At 44.6% G+C, this 17,500-nt stretch overlaps 1 protein-coding gene across 1 annotated transcript in view; it reads right to left on the bottom strand.

The window, feature by feature from the left end:
- Positions 1 to 4,192, bottom strand: part of tspan5a (tetraspanin 5a) — a 36,959-nt gene extending 32,767 nt beyond the window's left edge. The window contains exon 1 of the mRNA XM_076288457.1: positions 3,805 to 4,192. Coding sequence (XP_076144572.1) covers positions 3,805 to 3,885 — 81 coding nt within the window. The 5' untranslated portion in view covers positions 3,886 to 4,192. The remainder of the gene's footprint in view (positions 1 to 3,804) is intronic.
- Positions 4,193 to 17,500: the final 13,308 nt, after the last annotated feature.

Raw genomic sequence — 17,500 nt, forward strand, 5'->3', positions numbered from 1 at the left:
GATTCAAAACTGAAATCGCAACACTCATATCCACAAACCTGTGTCGCGGTGTGAAAAGGCAGAACCGACACGGCCTTTCTAGTGTCTAGCAGTGCTTTGCAACTTACGCGGCCGCATAAACAACACACATCTCCCGCTTTACTTGGCGGTAGCCTACGTTGCTTTCATTGTAGACTTTACCAAACAGTATAAACCCCCTGTTAACCTTTCCTGCTTTGTTTCAGACCGTAGTCAGAAACGCAGGGGAGATTCGTTACTCCAGGGCCGATGTTATAAGATAGAATAACGTCGGGGTCACGGTCCCATTTCTGATGAGCAAAATACACGAGCTGAACTTTATGGAGTTTTATTTCGGACAGTAACACCGCTCACACTGTGTGCAGACTCCAACTTGAACTTCCACACTCTCTGCTCCAGTCGCATACATACACTTCCTCACTCTATCTCCCTCCTTCCCAGCTTCTTCCCACACACACACACACACACACACACACGGAGCTCTCTTAAAGGAGCCGCAACACCATTTTACAACAGCCCTCTCTTTGCCCCGCTCTCTCTCGCTCACTCAATGGACACGCGCGACTCGGCCAACGCAATCCAAATAAAACATTACAATCGTGAAAGCAAGGACTCATAGAAGACGACTAGCTAAATTACTATTAAATCTGCTTAGCAACATTAGCATGCTGCACATATTTGCTTAAAACTCTTGGTTTCAAGTTGACTGATCATCTCAATACCAGTGTTTCCCAAAAGTGCCTGTACCAAGGAGAACAAGTATAGAGTGGTGAAGTCCCGCCCCTTCTACTTCCGATCCATGGGACCTATCTTTCAAAAAATTATGAACGGGAGTTAATGGAGAGATAACAATTATTTTTTGGTCCAGTTTGAATTGTGCCACAAATTTCACATATGATGTGTGTGAATTTAAAAGATAATTTTTCACGTCAAGAAAGTACTGTTGTTCGATAGACTTCAAAAGTTATGTTGGTTTTGTGCGAATCCACTCAGTGGACTACATCTCTCGTCTCGAACGATGTACGTCACCAACGTAATGAAACGATAAGAGCTGTTATGCTAGTTAACGGTTGCATCTTGCTGCCTGCTATGTCACTTAACAGTATGTAATGTACAGTCTATGGACGAATACAACTTACCTGATGTGTTTAATCCTCTGACTCATGGTATTTTCTTCGGCAAGGAAAGACCAATTAAGACCTGTTGCTGGTATGCTTGTACAATCTAGTGTGGCTGTGAATGAGCTAACGTCACTAGCGCGACTGATGGGTTTGTAGTCGTTGGAATTACGATCTTTCACAATGTTGTAATTCAATAGTTACGAAACAAACTGCAAATGTCTTTACATGAAAAATTGTCTTTAAAATTGACAAACATCATATGGGTAATTCAAGGCACAAGTCAACCGGGACCAGAAAATAATTTCTTTTTCGCCATAGACTGCCATTCAATTTTTTTTGAAAGATAGGTCCCATGGAGGCAAACGGAAGGGGCGGGACTTCACCACTCTATTACCTTTAAACTTAAACACACATGGGGAAACTGAACAGTCCAATCAGTAGACTATGATAAGCTAGCCAACTATGCTACTATGCTACTTTGTTTACAATATTTCCAGGCTTCAACCACACAGCTGAATTAAAGAGGGAGAGTTGTAATATATAAATAGTAGGTGTGCCATACCTATAGGCTAATCTGCATAAAGTGCTGTCATAAATATCAGACATTCAGTATTCTCTCTTTTTATATCAGGATATAAAATAATACAGATATATTCTATTATATTGTAATCCTCTGGTGTTCTAAGGTAGGCTATTGAAACGTTATTTAAAAAAATGCATTTTGGAAAATAGCTCTTTATTTGATTATCATAAGAATGTGTTTTCTATACAGACATCGGTAAATATCGGTATCGGCCATATCAGCAAAATTAATATCGGTTATCGGTATCGGCCACAATTTTCACATCGGTGCATCACTAGGAAGCATTATAGTTTGATACTGCAGCTAAAGTGAGATTTGAAGAAGAATCTGTCTGCTCACCGGTTCCATTTTTTTAACAGCCATTCCATTATTGATAAGTTGATTACATTTTATTAACATGTTCTACTGTATTAAAGAAAAGATAGAAAATAACTATTTGTGTGTGCTGTAAAGTGGTTAAAAGAAATAAAATTTGGAATTGACTAAAATCGGTCTGAAAATCCGATTATCATAATCGGCCCAAAAAATTGCAATCTCTAATACGTACACCTTTATCCTGGCCCTAGTGGGGAAAGGAAGTTTAGAATTCTTTGGTGTTCTGATGGGATGACACTGACCAAGCCCTGGCCTATTGAGTACCACATCGCTAGTTCACCATGACATTAGCCAAGCCCTTGAGTACCACATCGCTAGTTCACCATGACGTTAGCCAAGCCCTTGAGTACCACATCGCTAGTTCACCATGATATTAGCCAAGCCCTTGAGTACCACATTGCTAGTTCACCATGACGTTAGCCAAGTGCAGTGGGTTAGGGTTAGCGAGTGAGGCTGAGCGAGTACCATATCACTAGTTTCCATGGCGCTGGCTGAGCGAGTACCACATCACTGGTTTCCATGGCGCTGGCTGAGCGAGTACCACATCGCTAGTTCCCAAAGGTGCTAGCCAAGCACAGTGGGTCTACCATATCACTAGTTTCCATAGCGCTTGCATGTGGCGTCGCCGGCTGTGTCCTGTCGCGGCCAAGGAGCCAAAATAGGCCAATGCAGGGCGCCAGTGTTTGATGACTTCAGTCGACTACACACTGACTTCTGACTAACACTGACTACTGAATACACACTACTGACTAACACTGACTACTGACTACACACTGCCTACTGACTACACACTGCCTACTGACTACTGACTACACACTACCTACTGACTACACACTGACTACACACTGACTACTGACTACACACTGACTGACTACACACTGCCTACGGTCTACACACTGACTACACACTGCCTACTGACTACACACTATCTACTGACTACACACTGCCTACTGACTACTGACTACACACTGACTACACACTGACTACTGACTACACACTGACTACTGACTACACACTGACTACACACTGCATCTTCCCCTCAGTGCCACTGCCAACGAAAACATCCTCCTTCACACACACACACACAAGCACACACACGCACACAAGGAAGTTTTAACAACAAAAGCATCACACGCTGTAGCAAGGCCAAACTATGCAAAGGAGTACAATTTGAGCAAACTCTCCTATTAATGGACGTGTATCGCCTGTCTTGCAGGTGCAAGAGCCTAATATAGCCTATAGAAAAAGCCATTAGGCTAGGCTACATGAAAACCCAATGTAGGCCAACCCCGGTGTATTTATTAGGAGGCTATATCTATATTGTGATAATAAACTGTGAATGCAGCCTAACAGAATTGATCGTGACAGACAGTCCACACACAAATCCGATTATTAAGTGTAGCCTACGGCTCAGCAGGCAGAGACTGAATCCACTGCACAACGCCAGGACCGGCGCCCGGACCCAGCTCCAAAACGCCCGACAAAGACAGGCACCGTTATAGGCTACGAGCCTCCAATTTACGTCAAGGACATGTCAATCGCATGAAAACGACCAACCCCGATGTTTAAATACAATACAATGAATGTGTGGCATTGGAACAGCAAATATCCCAATAGCCATTTGTAATAGTCACTAGAAGAAGCGCTTGGAGCCTCTGTCATGCCTCGCGCTTTAAACAAAAGAGAGATCGGTCGCAGACTCCTTACCCAGAAGATGATGTTGAATCCGAATATGAAGTATTTGATGCAGCAGCTGACCTCGTGGCCCTTATAATGCTTCCCCGACATGGTCGCTGTTCAGCACACGGTTCGGTTCTCTGGGGATAAAACTATCGGGGCATTCAAGTAAGCGGGGCAACAGCAGCAGCAGGTTCAGCGTCCCAGCCCTGCGATGCGAGACCTTCCCGCTGTCAATGTCCCGAGGAACAGAACATTTTACACCCATACGCAGACACGACTGGGCGAGGGAGTGATGTTGACAAAAAAGGAAATAATCACAACGGCGTCATTTAATTTTCAGGCTAAAATTCCCCTTTTCTTCAAATACAGGAAAGGAAACGTCTCTCCGACATCCTCTGGGGCTTACCGATGTAGGCTACCCTTTTTTCATCGCCGAGATAAGGCCGCTAGATGGACAGGTCTGTACACCAATCAGCGATGAATAGGACAGGTCTGTAAACCAATCAGCTATGAATAGGCTTCACGGGAAATGCCTCCTCCTTTTGCCATAATGGGGGTTGTCTTATGTTGACGTTACCTTATACAACAACAACAATAATAATAATAATAATAATATCAGATTATTAGCCTAATCTATGTTTTCACTTTTCCAGCAGAGATGTTGTTCTGGACTCGCACATCTCATCTCTACCACCTCCAATCTCATCTCTACCACCTCCACATTTCTGAGTTGAAAAGGGTTGTTGTGTCATTTCTTCCCAAACAGCCTGGTAGTCTGGCATCACCAGACCAATCCGCTTCTGTCCACTGTGTGGTTTCACTCCATTGGGAAATGTCTCCATATGAGATTTTTCCCATTCATCACTTCAGCCACATAACTACCGTTCGACCAACAGCAAGCTAAAGAAGCACAACCTCAATGCATTTCCAAACAGTGTGTTGTATAGGCTACAGTCTTATGGCACATCTGGTAAATCTTTTATTGTAACTAATAGATATCTAATTTATCTTCGCAAATGACAGTTTACAGAGCCCTATCCAGCAGCATTCTGCCAAACATCTCCACTTGCATTAACCTGCTTTTAGCTGTGGTTCAGGCTGAGTATCTGCCACCTTGTGGCCACAGACGTTAGTGCAGGTTAGTGGTGACCCATTTTCCTCACTGCTGACCTATATGGACATTATGGGGTTGATTAGTGTATGAGGGGAATAGTGTTCATGTGTATTCCATGGGGGCATGTTGATTAGTGTATGAGGGGAATAGTGTTCATGTGTATTCCATGGGGGCATGTTGATTAGTGTATGAGGGGAATAGTGTTGATGTGTACTCCATGGGGGCATGTTGATTAGTGTGGATGTGTACTCCATGGGGGCATGTTGATTAGTGTATGAGGGGGAATAGTGTGGATTTGTATTCCATGGGGGCATGTTGATTAGTGTGGATGTGTACTCCATGGGGGCATGTTGATTAGTGTATGAGGGGAATAGTGTTCACGTGTACTCCATGGGGGCATATTGATTAGTGTATGAGGGGGAATAGTGTGGATGTGTACCCCATGGGGGCATGTTGATTAGTGTATGAGGGGAATAGTGTTCATGTGTACCCCATGGGGGCATGTTGATTAGTGTGGATGTGTACCCCATGGGGGCATGTTGATTAGTGTATGAGGGGGAATAGTGTGGATTTGTACTCCATGGGGGCATGTTGATTAGTGTGGATTTGTACTCCATGGGGGCATGTTGATTAGTGTGGATGTGTACCCCATGGGGGCATGTTGATTAGTGTGGATGTGTACCCCATGGGGGCATGTTGATTAGTGTATGAGAGGGAATAGTGTGGATTTGTACTCCATGGGGGCATGTTGATTAGTGTGGATTTGTACTCCATGGGGGCATGTTGAATAGTGTGGATGTGTACTCCATGGGGGCATGTTGATTAGTGTGAATGTGTACCCCATGGGGGCATGTTGATTAGTGTATGAGGGGGAATAGTGTGGATTTGTACTCCATGGGGGCATGTTGATTAGTGGGGGAATAGTGTAGATGTGTACCCCATGGGGGCATGTTGAAGATGATGGCTTGTTCAGTTGTGTAGCTGTGTTGAAAGGAGCATTAGTGTGTGTCTCCTACTGCTGACTGAGCTGAGGAGATCGTCCAGAGCCTTTAGGGGTCACTATGGGGTCACTATGCTGGTCCAGAGCCTTTAGGGGTCACTATGGGGTCTTTAGGGGTCACTATGGGGTCACTCTGCTGGTCCAGAGCCTTTAGGGGTCACTATGGGGTCACTCTGTTGGTCCAGAGCCTTTAGGGGTCACTATGGGGTCACTCTGCTGGTGCAGAGCCTTTAGGGGTCACTATGGGGTCACTCTGCTGGTCCAGAGCCTTTAGTGATCACTAGGCTGGTCCACTATGCTGGTCCCTTTAGGGGTCACTATGGGGTCACTCTGCTGGTCCAGAGCCTTTAGGGGTCACTATGGGGTCACTATGGGGTCACTCTGCTGGTCCAGAGCCTTTAGGGGTCACTATGGGGTCACTCTGCTGGTCCACAACCTCCTCTTCCTCTTTATCCTCCCTCCTCTTCATCATCCTTCCTCCATCTTCATCTCCCTCTTCATCCTCCCTGCATCCTCCTCTTCCTCCCTCATCATCATCCTCCTCATCCTCCTCCTCTTCCTCCCTCCTCTTCTTTCTCTCTCGTTATTCTAGATCAGGGTTGGCACCCTTTACTTTCAAAAAAAGTCATTTTTTTTTACCAAAAATGTAAAAAAATAAATAAAAACTTGCTGAGGGCCGCAACTATATTTAAGCCCTTTAAATACAAGCAGTCTTCAACCTACTGGTCTGAATTAGCTTATCAACATCACCTGAATCAAGGGTTAGCAAATAGATTTAAAATAAATAAATAAATTGGATGACAGGCCAGAACAACTAATCAAACAGTGGTCCAAAATAGACTGCTGCGTCTTCAAGTTGATTCTAAACGGTTCCCATCCCCAGGCTAAACATGCCTTGACATTTTTGCTCAGTGTCTGAATACAATGCTCCAAAGCCATTTCATTGTTTCCCTGATGATCACACAAAACTACAAAACTACAAGCCCGATTTTCATCCAAGCTGGCGGAATGTAGTGAGAGAAAAGTTCTGAATCGCCGGACAACTTCAACTTACACAATGTTGCATGGCATGGCATTTGGTCTGCATGGATATCGGCGCTCTCAGAATGATCTGAATCGCCCGGGCAACTTCAACTTACACAATGTTGCATGGCATGGCATTTGGTCTGCATGGATATCGGCGCTCTCAGAATGATCTACTCTCGATCTCGAGATGTCTTCAACAGTAAATGTGTCGTGTCCTCTTGCTGCAGATCAGACATCCCGCCGTTAATTCAGTCGCAGTGCTGGTGAATTCTTCGTCCAAGCATTAAATTGATCTGTTTTACTCCACGACTTTTTGCCGAGTTTGACACCATCTCTTGCTTGTCCAAGGGATGCAAGGCTATGACCCGTTCAAATAAAAATATGTTTTTTTACACATTTTATACGCCGTTGGCTACAGGCTACATTTACGTTAAGAACTTAAGGATGTATTAGGCTAAAGCTTAACACTGTTGTAAAAATATTTTAATCTTATCATATTATTTAAGATTATTTAAGAAAGTATTTTATTCATTTCTATTTTTAAACAAACCCAGAGAGCCAACAAAGAGTAGCTGAAGCACCTGAGAGCTTTCAGAACCCAGCAGCTTCTACCCAGCAGGACTGTCTATCTGCAGGGTGCGATTTGTGTAAAAACCAGAGGGGGGGATGATTTTGAATAAGTTTGTAAAGCCCCCCCCCCCCCCCCCCCCCAAAAAAAAAAAATGAATGAACGATTCATAGCCTAGTAATGTCATGGCTAATAATACCCTATATTATTTTTGCCACCTTTGTAACATTTTAGTTTTAGTTTACCGTGGTGTATGACTTTAAACAGCGAGTGTGCTTGGTATGATGATCAGCTCCTCTAATGCAGGGTAGGACTACGTTTTGACAAGCATACAAATTAGCCTTGTTCTTGCCCCATCTGAAATTACTTCTCTACTTTTGCTGCCTCCATTCTTTCTGTATTTGTTGTGTAAAAAACATTGTATATTATGGCACTGAAGTTAGTGAATTGGCTAACAGTGTTAGTTGGTAACCAAATAGCCTACACATTGCGCTACACTGAGTAGGCTACGTGCATTCTCTCTCCTGCTGATTTGCGTTCAGTAGCCAAGTGCGTAGGCCTAATATTGCAAAAGTTGAAAAAATAAATGTGTTTATTGTAGCCTACAGAAAATAAATAGCCTATCATACTGTCAGTTAATTGCCTACAGTGCAGTGAAGAGTTTGGAGAGTAAAGTTATAGGGCAACTTGAAGTTTTATGAAAATAATTTACGAACCAGAACATAAAGACCATGAAGCTTCTATTTCTTGCAGCTGTTAAAACACCCGCTAGATAGTTTAAATACCCACCAACATTCGTTTTTGCAGAACAGATTATTTCTAAAAGTTATTTGTCTACTACTGGCTGATTTATCAAACGAGTGCTTTCTCGTTCGTCCTCCGCAAACTACAGGTGTTTCGGTAGAGAGCCATTGAATAAGCGATGCCAAGCAATTTCGGTAACACTTTTTGTGACATTCAGCAAATATCTCCTCATTTAATGTAAGTTCCTTCGGATAGGCCTACGTTCTACTCTACGTGCAGTTGTCCTCCATCTCAGTTGCATCAGTTTTCTAATTTTGAAGGTTCTAAAACATTATTATGCTTCACTGAATCCTTCTCGTTTTCTTTCATTTGTCCAGCTAACTTTTCCATTGAACCTAGCCATTTATGATGGATTACACACTCGACATTCTGAAATGTCCTGCACGATCAAAGCCAAATTAAGTTATCACGCAGCCACTGTGTCAGCAGTAACGGTGCGTTTCTGATGTCAGATTATTATGTAGGCTAGCCTGTTCTCACGTTGCAGCGCTTTACTTATATGAAGTAGCATTAATCAATATGAGGGGCAGAGGGGGATAAATGTTGTCCCCCCCGACGATAAAAATAATTTAGCAGAGGTAGGGATAGGAAAACCAGAGGGTGGGAAATCCTCACCATCCCCCCCTACAAATCGCACCCTGTCTATCTGATTTAAAATAGCCTGTCCCACCTCAGACTCTGACACATTGAGACGTGCGCGCCCACACACACACACACACACACACATACATACACACACACACACACACACACACACACACGCACCCACACCTACCTCACCTTTCTGTGCAATCCTTTGCACTTTTGCTATTCTGTATTTATTGTATAGCCTACTTATTGTTATTTATTATGTGGACTTATTGTTCTGTTTTTTAATAATGAGTGTTTTTTTACTGACTGATTGATCTGCACAAGTAATCAAATGCCCCTTATTGTAGACTAGTTATTTTTATTTAAATGCCCCTGTACGCTTGTACTCAAATGCCTCTGTACGCTTGTAATCAAATGCCCCTGTACGCTTGTACTTCAAACACACACACACACACCTACGCTTGTACTTCAGCAAATGGCAAAAACAAACACTTGATTTGACTAAAGGCCACTGTCCCTGTTCAAATAAATTACAATTACAAATACACTCATAAACCAGATGAATAGGAAACTTAAACTTGATAAGTTAGTCACATTTGTTTGTAACATTTGAAATGAATGTATTTAATAACAGGCCCTATAAATTAAAGTCCATGTGGCCAGTCTGTTAAAGGAAAATATAACGTGCAAGCGGGTTGCCGACCCCTGTCCTAGATGGCGACATTTTGCACAAATCTTAATGCCGGAGTACAAACATATTATCAAAATTGCATGTTTTGTTCTTTGTGTTAAAGGAGTCGTTAATTACAGTTTCACGGATCATTTGAAAGCAGCCTGTTGTCACTTGTGTACATTGACCAATGGAGTCAAGGCATTTAGGGGCAGAACTCCCAATGGAACATTTAGCATAAACTCAGTCACACAGGATGCCTTCAGATGATTTATCAAACTGTAACTACCAATTCCTTTCACTTGTTACAGACCAACCTTTACACTGTACATAACTTCAGGAATGTGCATGTGTTCTTTCTATTGACCACTAGAGAGCGATGTCACCTAAAAACAGCTGATTCATTCCTTTAGGGTCTCATAATCACCCCCTCGTCTGTCCACTAGAGAGCGATGTCACAAGAAGAGCTGATTCATTCCTTTAGGGTCCCATAATCACCCCACCCCCTCGTCTGTCCAAGCTCTTGCGGACCAGGTGGATCCTTCACGTCTTGGTCATTCTCCCTTTTAGCAGTTCTCTTCAAAAAAGTTTTCTTCAAAATAGACAATTCACAAACAAATCATGGGCTGTGGTGACTCTCCTGGCATTGAACAACTTAAGTAGCAACATTGTGTTCTTGGACACTGTTACACCCCACACACCTTTACACACACACACACACATGCACACTGTTACACCCCACCTTTACACACACACACACACACACACACACACACACACACACACACACACACACACACACACACACACACACACACTGGTTAGCACTTCGGACCTGTAACCGGAGGGTTGCCGGTTTGAACCCCGACCAGTAGGCATGGCTGAAGTGCCCTTGAGCAAGGCACCTAACCCCTCACTGTTCCCCGAGCGCCGCTGTTGATGCAGGCAGCTTACTGCGCCGGGATTAGTGTGTGCTTCACCTCACTGTGTGTACACTGTGTGCTGTGTGTGTTTCACTAATTCATGGATTGGGATAAATGCAGAGACCAAATTTCCCTCACGGGATCAAAAGAGTATATATACTTATACTCAGGGCCTGAAATTTTGAAATCCACCTGCCACAGTGGTTTTTTACCAGCCAAAATTATTTTGTGCCCAAAATAAAGGCGAACGACTCAGAAAATGCATAAGAATGGTTCTTGAACTTGTACAGAATACACATTACAGTACTCAAGTAAAAGTAAAAAAGTACTTTGTTAATAAATTACTCAAGTAGGCCTAACAAGTTACTTTTTTGTAGGCCTACATTTTTATATTTTTGATGGACCTTTAAAGGGATACAAAAGTATCCTTTATGCCTATTTGCTTTTCTCCTCCTCTGTAAGCTAATCATATAAGTCAAACATATTTTAAAAGCCCAATTCAAATATATTTTATTTAATATACTTTGTCATTGCCAGAATAAGCATTAGGCTATGTGGCTATGGATTGAAAAGCAGTCTTCCAATACATTGCAGCTGATTCTTCTGCTTTGCATTGCTAGAAGTCTGGTTATAACTCCACCATACAGACAATGTAACCTAAAAACAATGGCTATATTATGGGTAGACCTATATTTAGGCTATAATAGCCTAGGCATATCCACTCGGGCAGAGTGACAGAGCAGGCTATGTTTTCTCAGCCGACTGTCTCATGTCATGTCCTGCAACACTGAGGCTACATAAATGAATGCTAGGCTTTTTCTAACTTGTATGCTCGATTTCCAGTGCATTTGCTTTGCTTGTAAATTAAGTTGTAGGCCTACTTTCCTTGTCCAATGTGATTGTTGAACGATGCTGTCATGTCATACCTCTAGTCTCGTTGGCACTCTGGCAGCCTCACCAGAAGATGCAGCAACTGGCAGGACGTCATTGCGTTAACTGAGTTGTTAGCTATATAGAACATCTACTTCCGTGTAGTAGGCTACATAGGCCAGCCATTACTTTTATAATCGCGGGGAAACGTAGCAATGCATTCTGAAGCCCTGTTTCTTTTCTCTCACGCAGTTGTGTACCGGGGGAGAGTTGCTCTTTTCTCCCTTGAGATACTTTCTCCAATAATAAACTTGTTCTCGTAACGAAAGGCAATTGAAAATGTAGCGGAGTAAAGAGTAGATTATTGGCTCAAAAATTGGCAATCCCGACAGTGCATCTCCTTGCTCAGTGTTGTGTTGTCTTATTGGCTACCCGCCAACGTGGCAGGTAGATTGACAGTTTCACCCGCCAATCACAAAAGTTACCCGCATTTGGCGTGTGGGCGGGTGCCAATTTCATGCCCTGCTTATACTTATACCCCACCTTTACGTGGCCCTTTAGCGGTGAACAAAAGCCCACCACTGACCCCACATCCTAATAAATATCAGTAACACCTTTTAAAATGTACCCAACCAGTGGGATTTATTACATGAAGATAATCCATAACAAAACACTACATAGACATGACACAAAGTCCAAATCAAAAGACAAGACAACATCCCAGGCTGAGAGGCAGCAAGACAGCCAGCAGTCCCCACACCAAAAGCCTCTCCAGGAACAGGATCCTCAAGCCCTTTTACCAAAGATAATGAATGCGTAGCAAGATGGGTGGTCCTAGTTCATGTCTATGAGGGCAAAGTGGAGTTCAGTCAGAGACGGGCTCTGGTTCAGTCCCCGCCTGCACACCGGCGTGTCACTGACGTATGACTGATGTTTGAACACCTCGGTTCCACGCCATACAAGCCGGAGTACAAAACAAACTTGGTGTACACCTTCATTAATGTTGATTTTCTCCCGACTGGAGGGTCATACTGGCACGACATTCTCCTGAAATGGGGAGGAGGGTTTGGAGATCATGATACCGTGTCCGAAATGTGCATCCATTGCTCAGAAAAATAAGGCTTTGACAAATTCTGGGAAATTCTTGGATTCTGCCATAGACCTCAATGTTAAAAAGGGAGCCCGATCACTGCATAAATGGGGGTAGTGGCCCCCCCTCATGCGGGGCGTGTACTACTGCTACCCTATTTGCATACATTTCTGGGCACAGGAAATGGCCTCTCAGGAAGTATCTTCGTAATCAACCATCTTTGCTTTTACTCCTGATCAATCAGCTGGCCAGGTGCTCCCGATCAGGGCAATTACCTGCAGAAGAGGGGAGAGAACAGGGGCAAACAGCACTGGGAACACATGCAGCCGTAACAACAGTCCATCGCAAAACTGGCCATAACATGGGGTCAGGTGCCCTTGAACGTCCAATCAGAGGCCAGAGCTACGGAAGGATGGGTCAGCTGTTGCTCTCCGGGCAGAGTAAACATTAAAGCCAGAGTAAACATTAAAGCCAGGCAGAGTAAACATTAAAGCCAGGCAGAGTAAACATTAAAGCCAGGGTCAGCTGTTGCTCTCCGGGCAGAGTAAACATTAAAGCCAGGGTCAGCTGTTGCTCTCCGGGCAGAGTAAACATTAAAGCCAAAAACGTAATATTACGTTTTTCCTTCCCATGCGTTGAGTGCCAAAAACGTAATATTACGTTTTTAGCTTTTTTTTTTTAATTATGAAACTAGACACTCTAACACACCTTATATGTGATTTTGGGAACTCTGTGATGAATGGAAATGAAATATATGATGATCGAAAACTCATGAAAACGCACAATCTTATCATAATCATAACTCGGTTGCCGCTTTGGAATCAGTGACGCATGCACGTCAGGTCAAAACCAGGCCATTTTCGTGGGTCTAACACTAGGTGGCAGTCTCGCCAGGTCTTGCTGATCACTTCCCGGAAAGTTTACCGAAGTTTACAGGCAACACTTCATATTTCATGAAAGACGTTATATCTCCATTTCTAGAAAAAAACAGCGATTTTGATGAAAACTAGCCACTGTTTAGCTTGGGATTTCTCAGGAACAGAGGCGTGTAGAAATACACGGTTTGCACCCACTGAGAGCTTAAAGTCTCACCTTTTAAACGAGCCATTGTATGTGTTCATAGCTATAACACAGAATATGCTGTGGCTGTACAAAAATCATCAACAATGGTCTAGATTGCTGGCACTCTAGGACAAAGCTTCCGAAAACAGCTTGGCATTCAATGAGTTAAAGCCAGGCAGAGTAATCATTAAAGCCAGCCAGCAGACCAGCAAAAGCGATAGCTGAACACTTACCGGTCAAAAACTGGATGTAATGACAAGCTACAGGAGTTTGACCACCGCCCTGCCCTGTCTGTCTTTTTGGACGAACTTGACACTCTGCTGTCCTCCATCCCTGAGCATGACTGTCCGCTTCTTGTTCTCGGCGATATGAACATCCACTTAGATGCCCCAGGCTCAGCGGACTTTTTGGCCCTGATCCACTCCTTTGACCTCAAACTGGTTCAAAGCCCACCGACACACAAAGCTGGCAAAGAGCTTGACTTGATCTTCACTCGGAACTGCAGCACAGACACCCTCACGGTGACGCCTCTCCATCTTTCTGACCACTTCTTCATCCAGTTCAACGTCAGCCTGACAGAACAGCCTCCGGCTCCTTAGCCGATGGTCACGTTCCGCCGCAACATCCGGAACCTGTCTCCAACGCACTTTTCCTCTGTGGTTGCCTCCGGTCTACCTCCACTCAACACCTTCTCCTCTCTGGAGGTTAATGAGGCCACAGACTCGCTCTGCTCCACACTGAGCTTGTGTCTAGACGAGCTGTGCCCTCTTACCACAAGGCCAGCTCGATCCAAACACTCTCATCCATGGCTAAATGATACCCTCCGATCGCAGCGCACCAAACTCAGAGCCGCGGAGAGGAAATGGCACAAATCCAAACTAACTGATGACCTCAAAAACTACCAGACACTCCTGACCTCCTTCTCAGCCAGCATCACTGCTGCTAAGACAGCTTTCTACAATGACAAAATCAACAGCGCTACAGACACTCGAAAGCTTTTTTTAACCTTCAAATCGCTACTCAACCCTCAGATGCCTCCTCCTCCATCCAGCCTTACTGCAGATACCCTCGCCTCATTTTTTACAAACAAAGTGGCGGCAATCAGCAGTCAATTCTCTACATGCCCACTCAACGCATCTGACTCAGATACCGCACTCCTACAACCTCTAGGGACTGCTAGATCATCTTTTTCAGCATTCACGCCTCTCTCCGAGAATGAAGTATCTAGACTCCTGACATGCAGCCGTCCTACCACATGCTCGCTGGACCCTATACCTACGAGCCTACTTCAGTCCATCAGCCCGACCATCGCACCAGCTATCACACACGTGATCAATGCCTCGCTAACCTCCGGCACATTTCCAACAGCGTTCAAAATGGCCCGGGTAACACCGTTACTTAAGAAAGCTTCTCTCAACCCTGCTCAAGTCGAGAACTACCGCCCTGTCTCACTCCTGCCTTTCCTATCCAAAGGCATTGAACGAGCAGTCTCCAAACAGGTCTCTGACTTCCTTTCACAGAACAACCTTCTGGATCCAAATCAGTCTGGGTTCAAAAGCGGCCACTCTAACGAAACGGCTCTGCTGTCTGTAACAGAAGCCTTAAAAGAAGCCAGGGCGACCGCTCGGTCATCAGCACTCATTCTGCTTGACTTATCGGCTGCCTTTGACACGGTTAATCACCGCATCCTTCTCTCTATACTCGCTAACATGGGAATCTCCGGTTCTGCTCTCTCCTGGTTTGAATCCTACCTCACAGGACGCTCGTTTAACGTATCATGGCTTGGTCAGCTATCTGCACCTCACCATCTCACCACAGGGGTCCCCCAGGGCTCAGTACTGGGCCCCCTTCTCTTTGCTATCTACACCACCTCCTTGGGACAGATTATCCGTTCGCATGGCTTCTCATACCACTGCTATGCAGACGACACACAGCTCTATCTGTCCTTTCCACCTGATGACCCCTTGGTTTCAGCACGGATCTCGGATTGCCTCTCAAACATAGCTACATGGATGAAGGCACACCACCTCCAGCTGAACCTCTCAAAGACTGAACTGCTGGTCCTCCCAGCTAAACCTACCATACACCACGACATCAACATCAAATTTGACTCCCTGTCTGTTTCACCTACCAGGACTGCAAGAAATCTAGGAGTTGTTCTCGACAACCAACTAAACTTCTCAGATCATGTTGCCTCAGTCGCCCGGTCATGCCGTTTCGCACTCTACAATATACGGAAAATCAGGTCTTACTTAACTCAAGATGCCACCCAACTTCTGGTTCAGGCAATAGTCATCTCACGACTTGACTACTGCAACGCCCTCCTGACAGGTCTCCCAGCCTGCGCAGTGAAACCACTTCAGATGATCCAGAACGCGGCGGCGCGCCTGGTCTACAACCAACCCAAGAGGGCACATGTTACCCCGCTACTCATCCAGCTACATTGGCTACCTATGGCGGCCCGCATCAAATTCAAGGCTCTAATGCTTGCCTACAAAGTAGTCTCCGGTTCTGCTCCCACCTACTTGAATGCCTTCATACAGACGTCTAGCTCTACCTCCGGTACGCTCAGGCCAATCCAAACTTTTCTCATCTGTTGTTCCTCGTTGGTGGAACACACTGCCAGTTCCTACAAGGGCAGGGACATCCCTCTCCATTTTCAAAAAACTCCTGAAGACCCAGCTCTTTAGAGAACATCTCCTCTCATAGCAACACTTACAACAAGTCTTGCTGATCCTAGCACTCACCAGCCGTCTTAAACTGACACGTAACTGTTAAAAACAGCACTCACTGATGCACTTATTCTTACTGTACTCTAATGTTTTTTTAAATTGTCCTAATATTGTTGAGAATTGCTCTAAAACTTAAACTGTTTACCATGTTGTTAGTCGCTTTGGCTAAAAAATCAGCCAAATGTAATGTAATGTAATGTAATGTAATTAATTGGTTAATTGGTCACAAGAGTCACTATTATAAACAAGCACAATGTGCTGAATTTATTAACACAAAATAAATATGACTTCCTTTATTGACATCAGTCCTAAACATGCTTTTATTGAGATCAGTCCTAAAACATGCTTTTATTGAGATCAGTCCTAAACATGCTTTTATTGAGATCAGTCCTAAAACATGCCTTTATTGAGATCAGTCCTAATCATGCCTTTATTGTTCTGGTGGCTAAACTAAGCTCAGTGTGTTGTATGTGCTCAGTGTGTCCCCTCCTCTCCTCTCTCTCCTCTTTCCTCTCTCCTCTCCTCTCTCTCTTCTCCTCTCATCTCCTCTCCTCTCTCTCTTCTCCTCTCATCTCCTCTCCTCTCTCTCCTCTTTCCTCTCTCCTCTCCTCTCTCTCTTCTCCTCTCATCTCATCTCCTCTCTCTCTTCTCCTCTCATCTCCTCTCCTCTCCTCTCTCTCTTCTCCTCTCCTCTCTCCTCTCCTCTATCCTCTCTCTCCTCTCTCTCTTCTCCTCTCATCTCCTCTCTTCTCTCTCCTCCTCTCCTCTTTCCTCTCCTCTCTCCTCTATCCTCTCCTCTCTCCTCCTCTTCTTTCCTCTCTCCTCTCCTCTTTCCTCCTCTCCTCTCTCCCCTCCTCTCCTCTCCTCTCCTCTCCTCTGTCCTCTCTCTCCTCTCTTCTCTCCTCTCCTCTCCTCTCCTCTGTCCTCTCTCTCCTCTCTTCTCTCCTCTCCTCTCCTCTCCTCTCCTCTCTCCCCTCCTCTCCTCTCCTCCTCCCTCCTCTCCTTTCGTTGCTGTGTGTGGGGAAACAGGTTCATTTGGTTGGGAGATGTTGAGTTAAAACTGTTCTGTGTGTGTGTGTGTGTGTGTGTGTGTGTGTGCATGTGTGCGTGCATGCGTGTGTGTGTGGTTGATTACTGTTCTGGCACACCATTTGCAGCCCTCACCACACACACTTGGTGTTTCATTAATGATTGATCTGTTTTAAATGAACTTTCTTGGGGAGGTAGGGTGGGGGTGGATTTAATGTAATGTCTGGGGGGGGGGGGGGGCGTT

This window comes from Alosa pseudoharengus, unplaced genomic scaffold (genome assembly GCF_046254945.1).
Source record: "Alosa pseudoharengus isolate Yale_2024_CS ecotype anadromous, Long Island Sound unplaced genomic scaffold, YU_APseudo_1.1 YU_APseudo_1.1_scf_17, whole genome shotgun sequence".
NCBI classification, from domain to species: Eukaryota; Metazoa; Chordata; class Actinopteri; order Clupeiformes; family Clupeidae; genus Alosa; species Alosa pseudoharengus.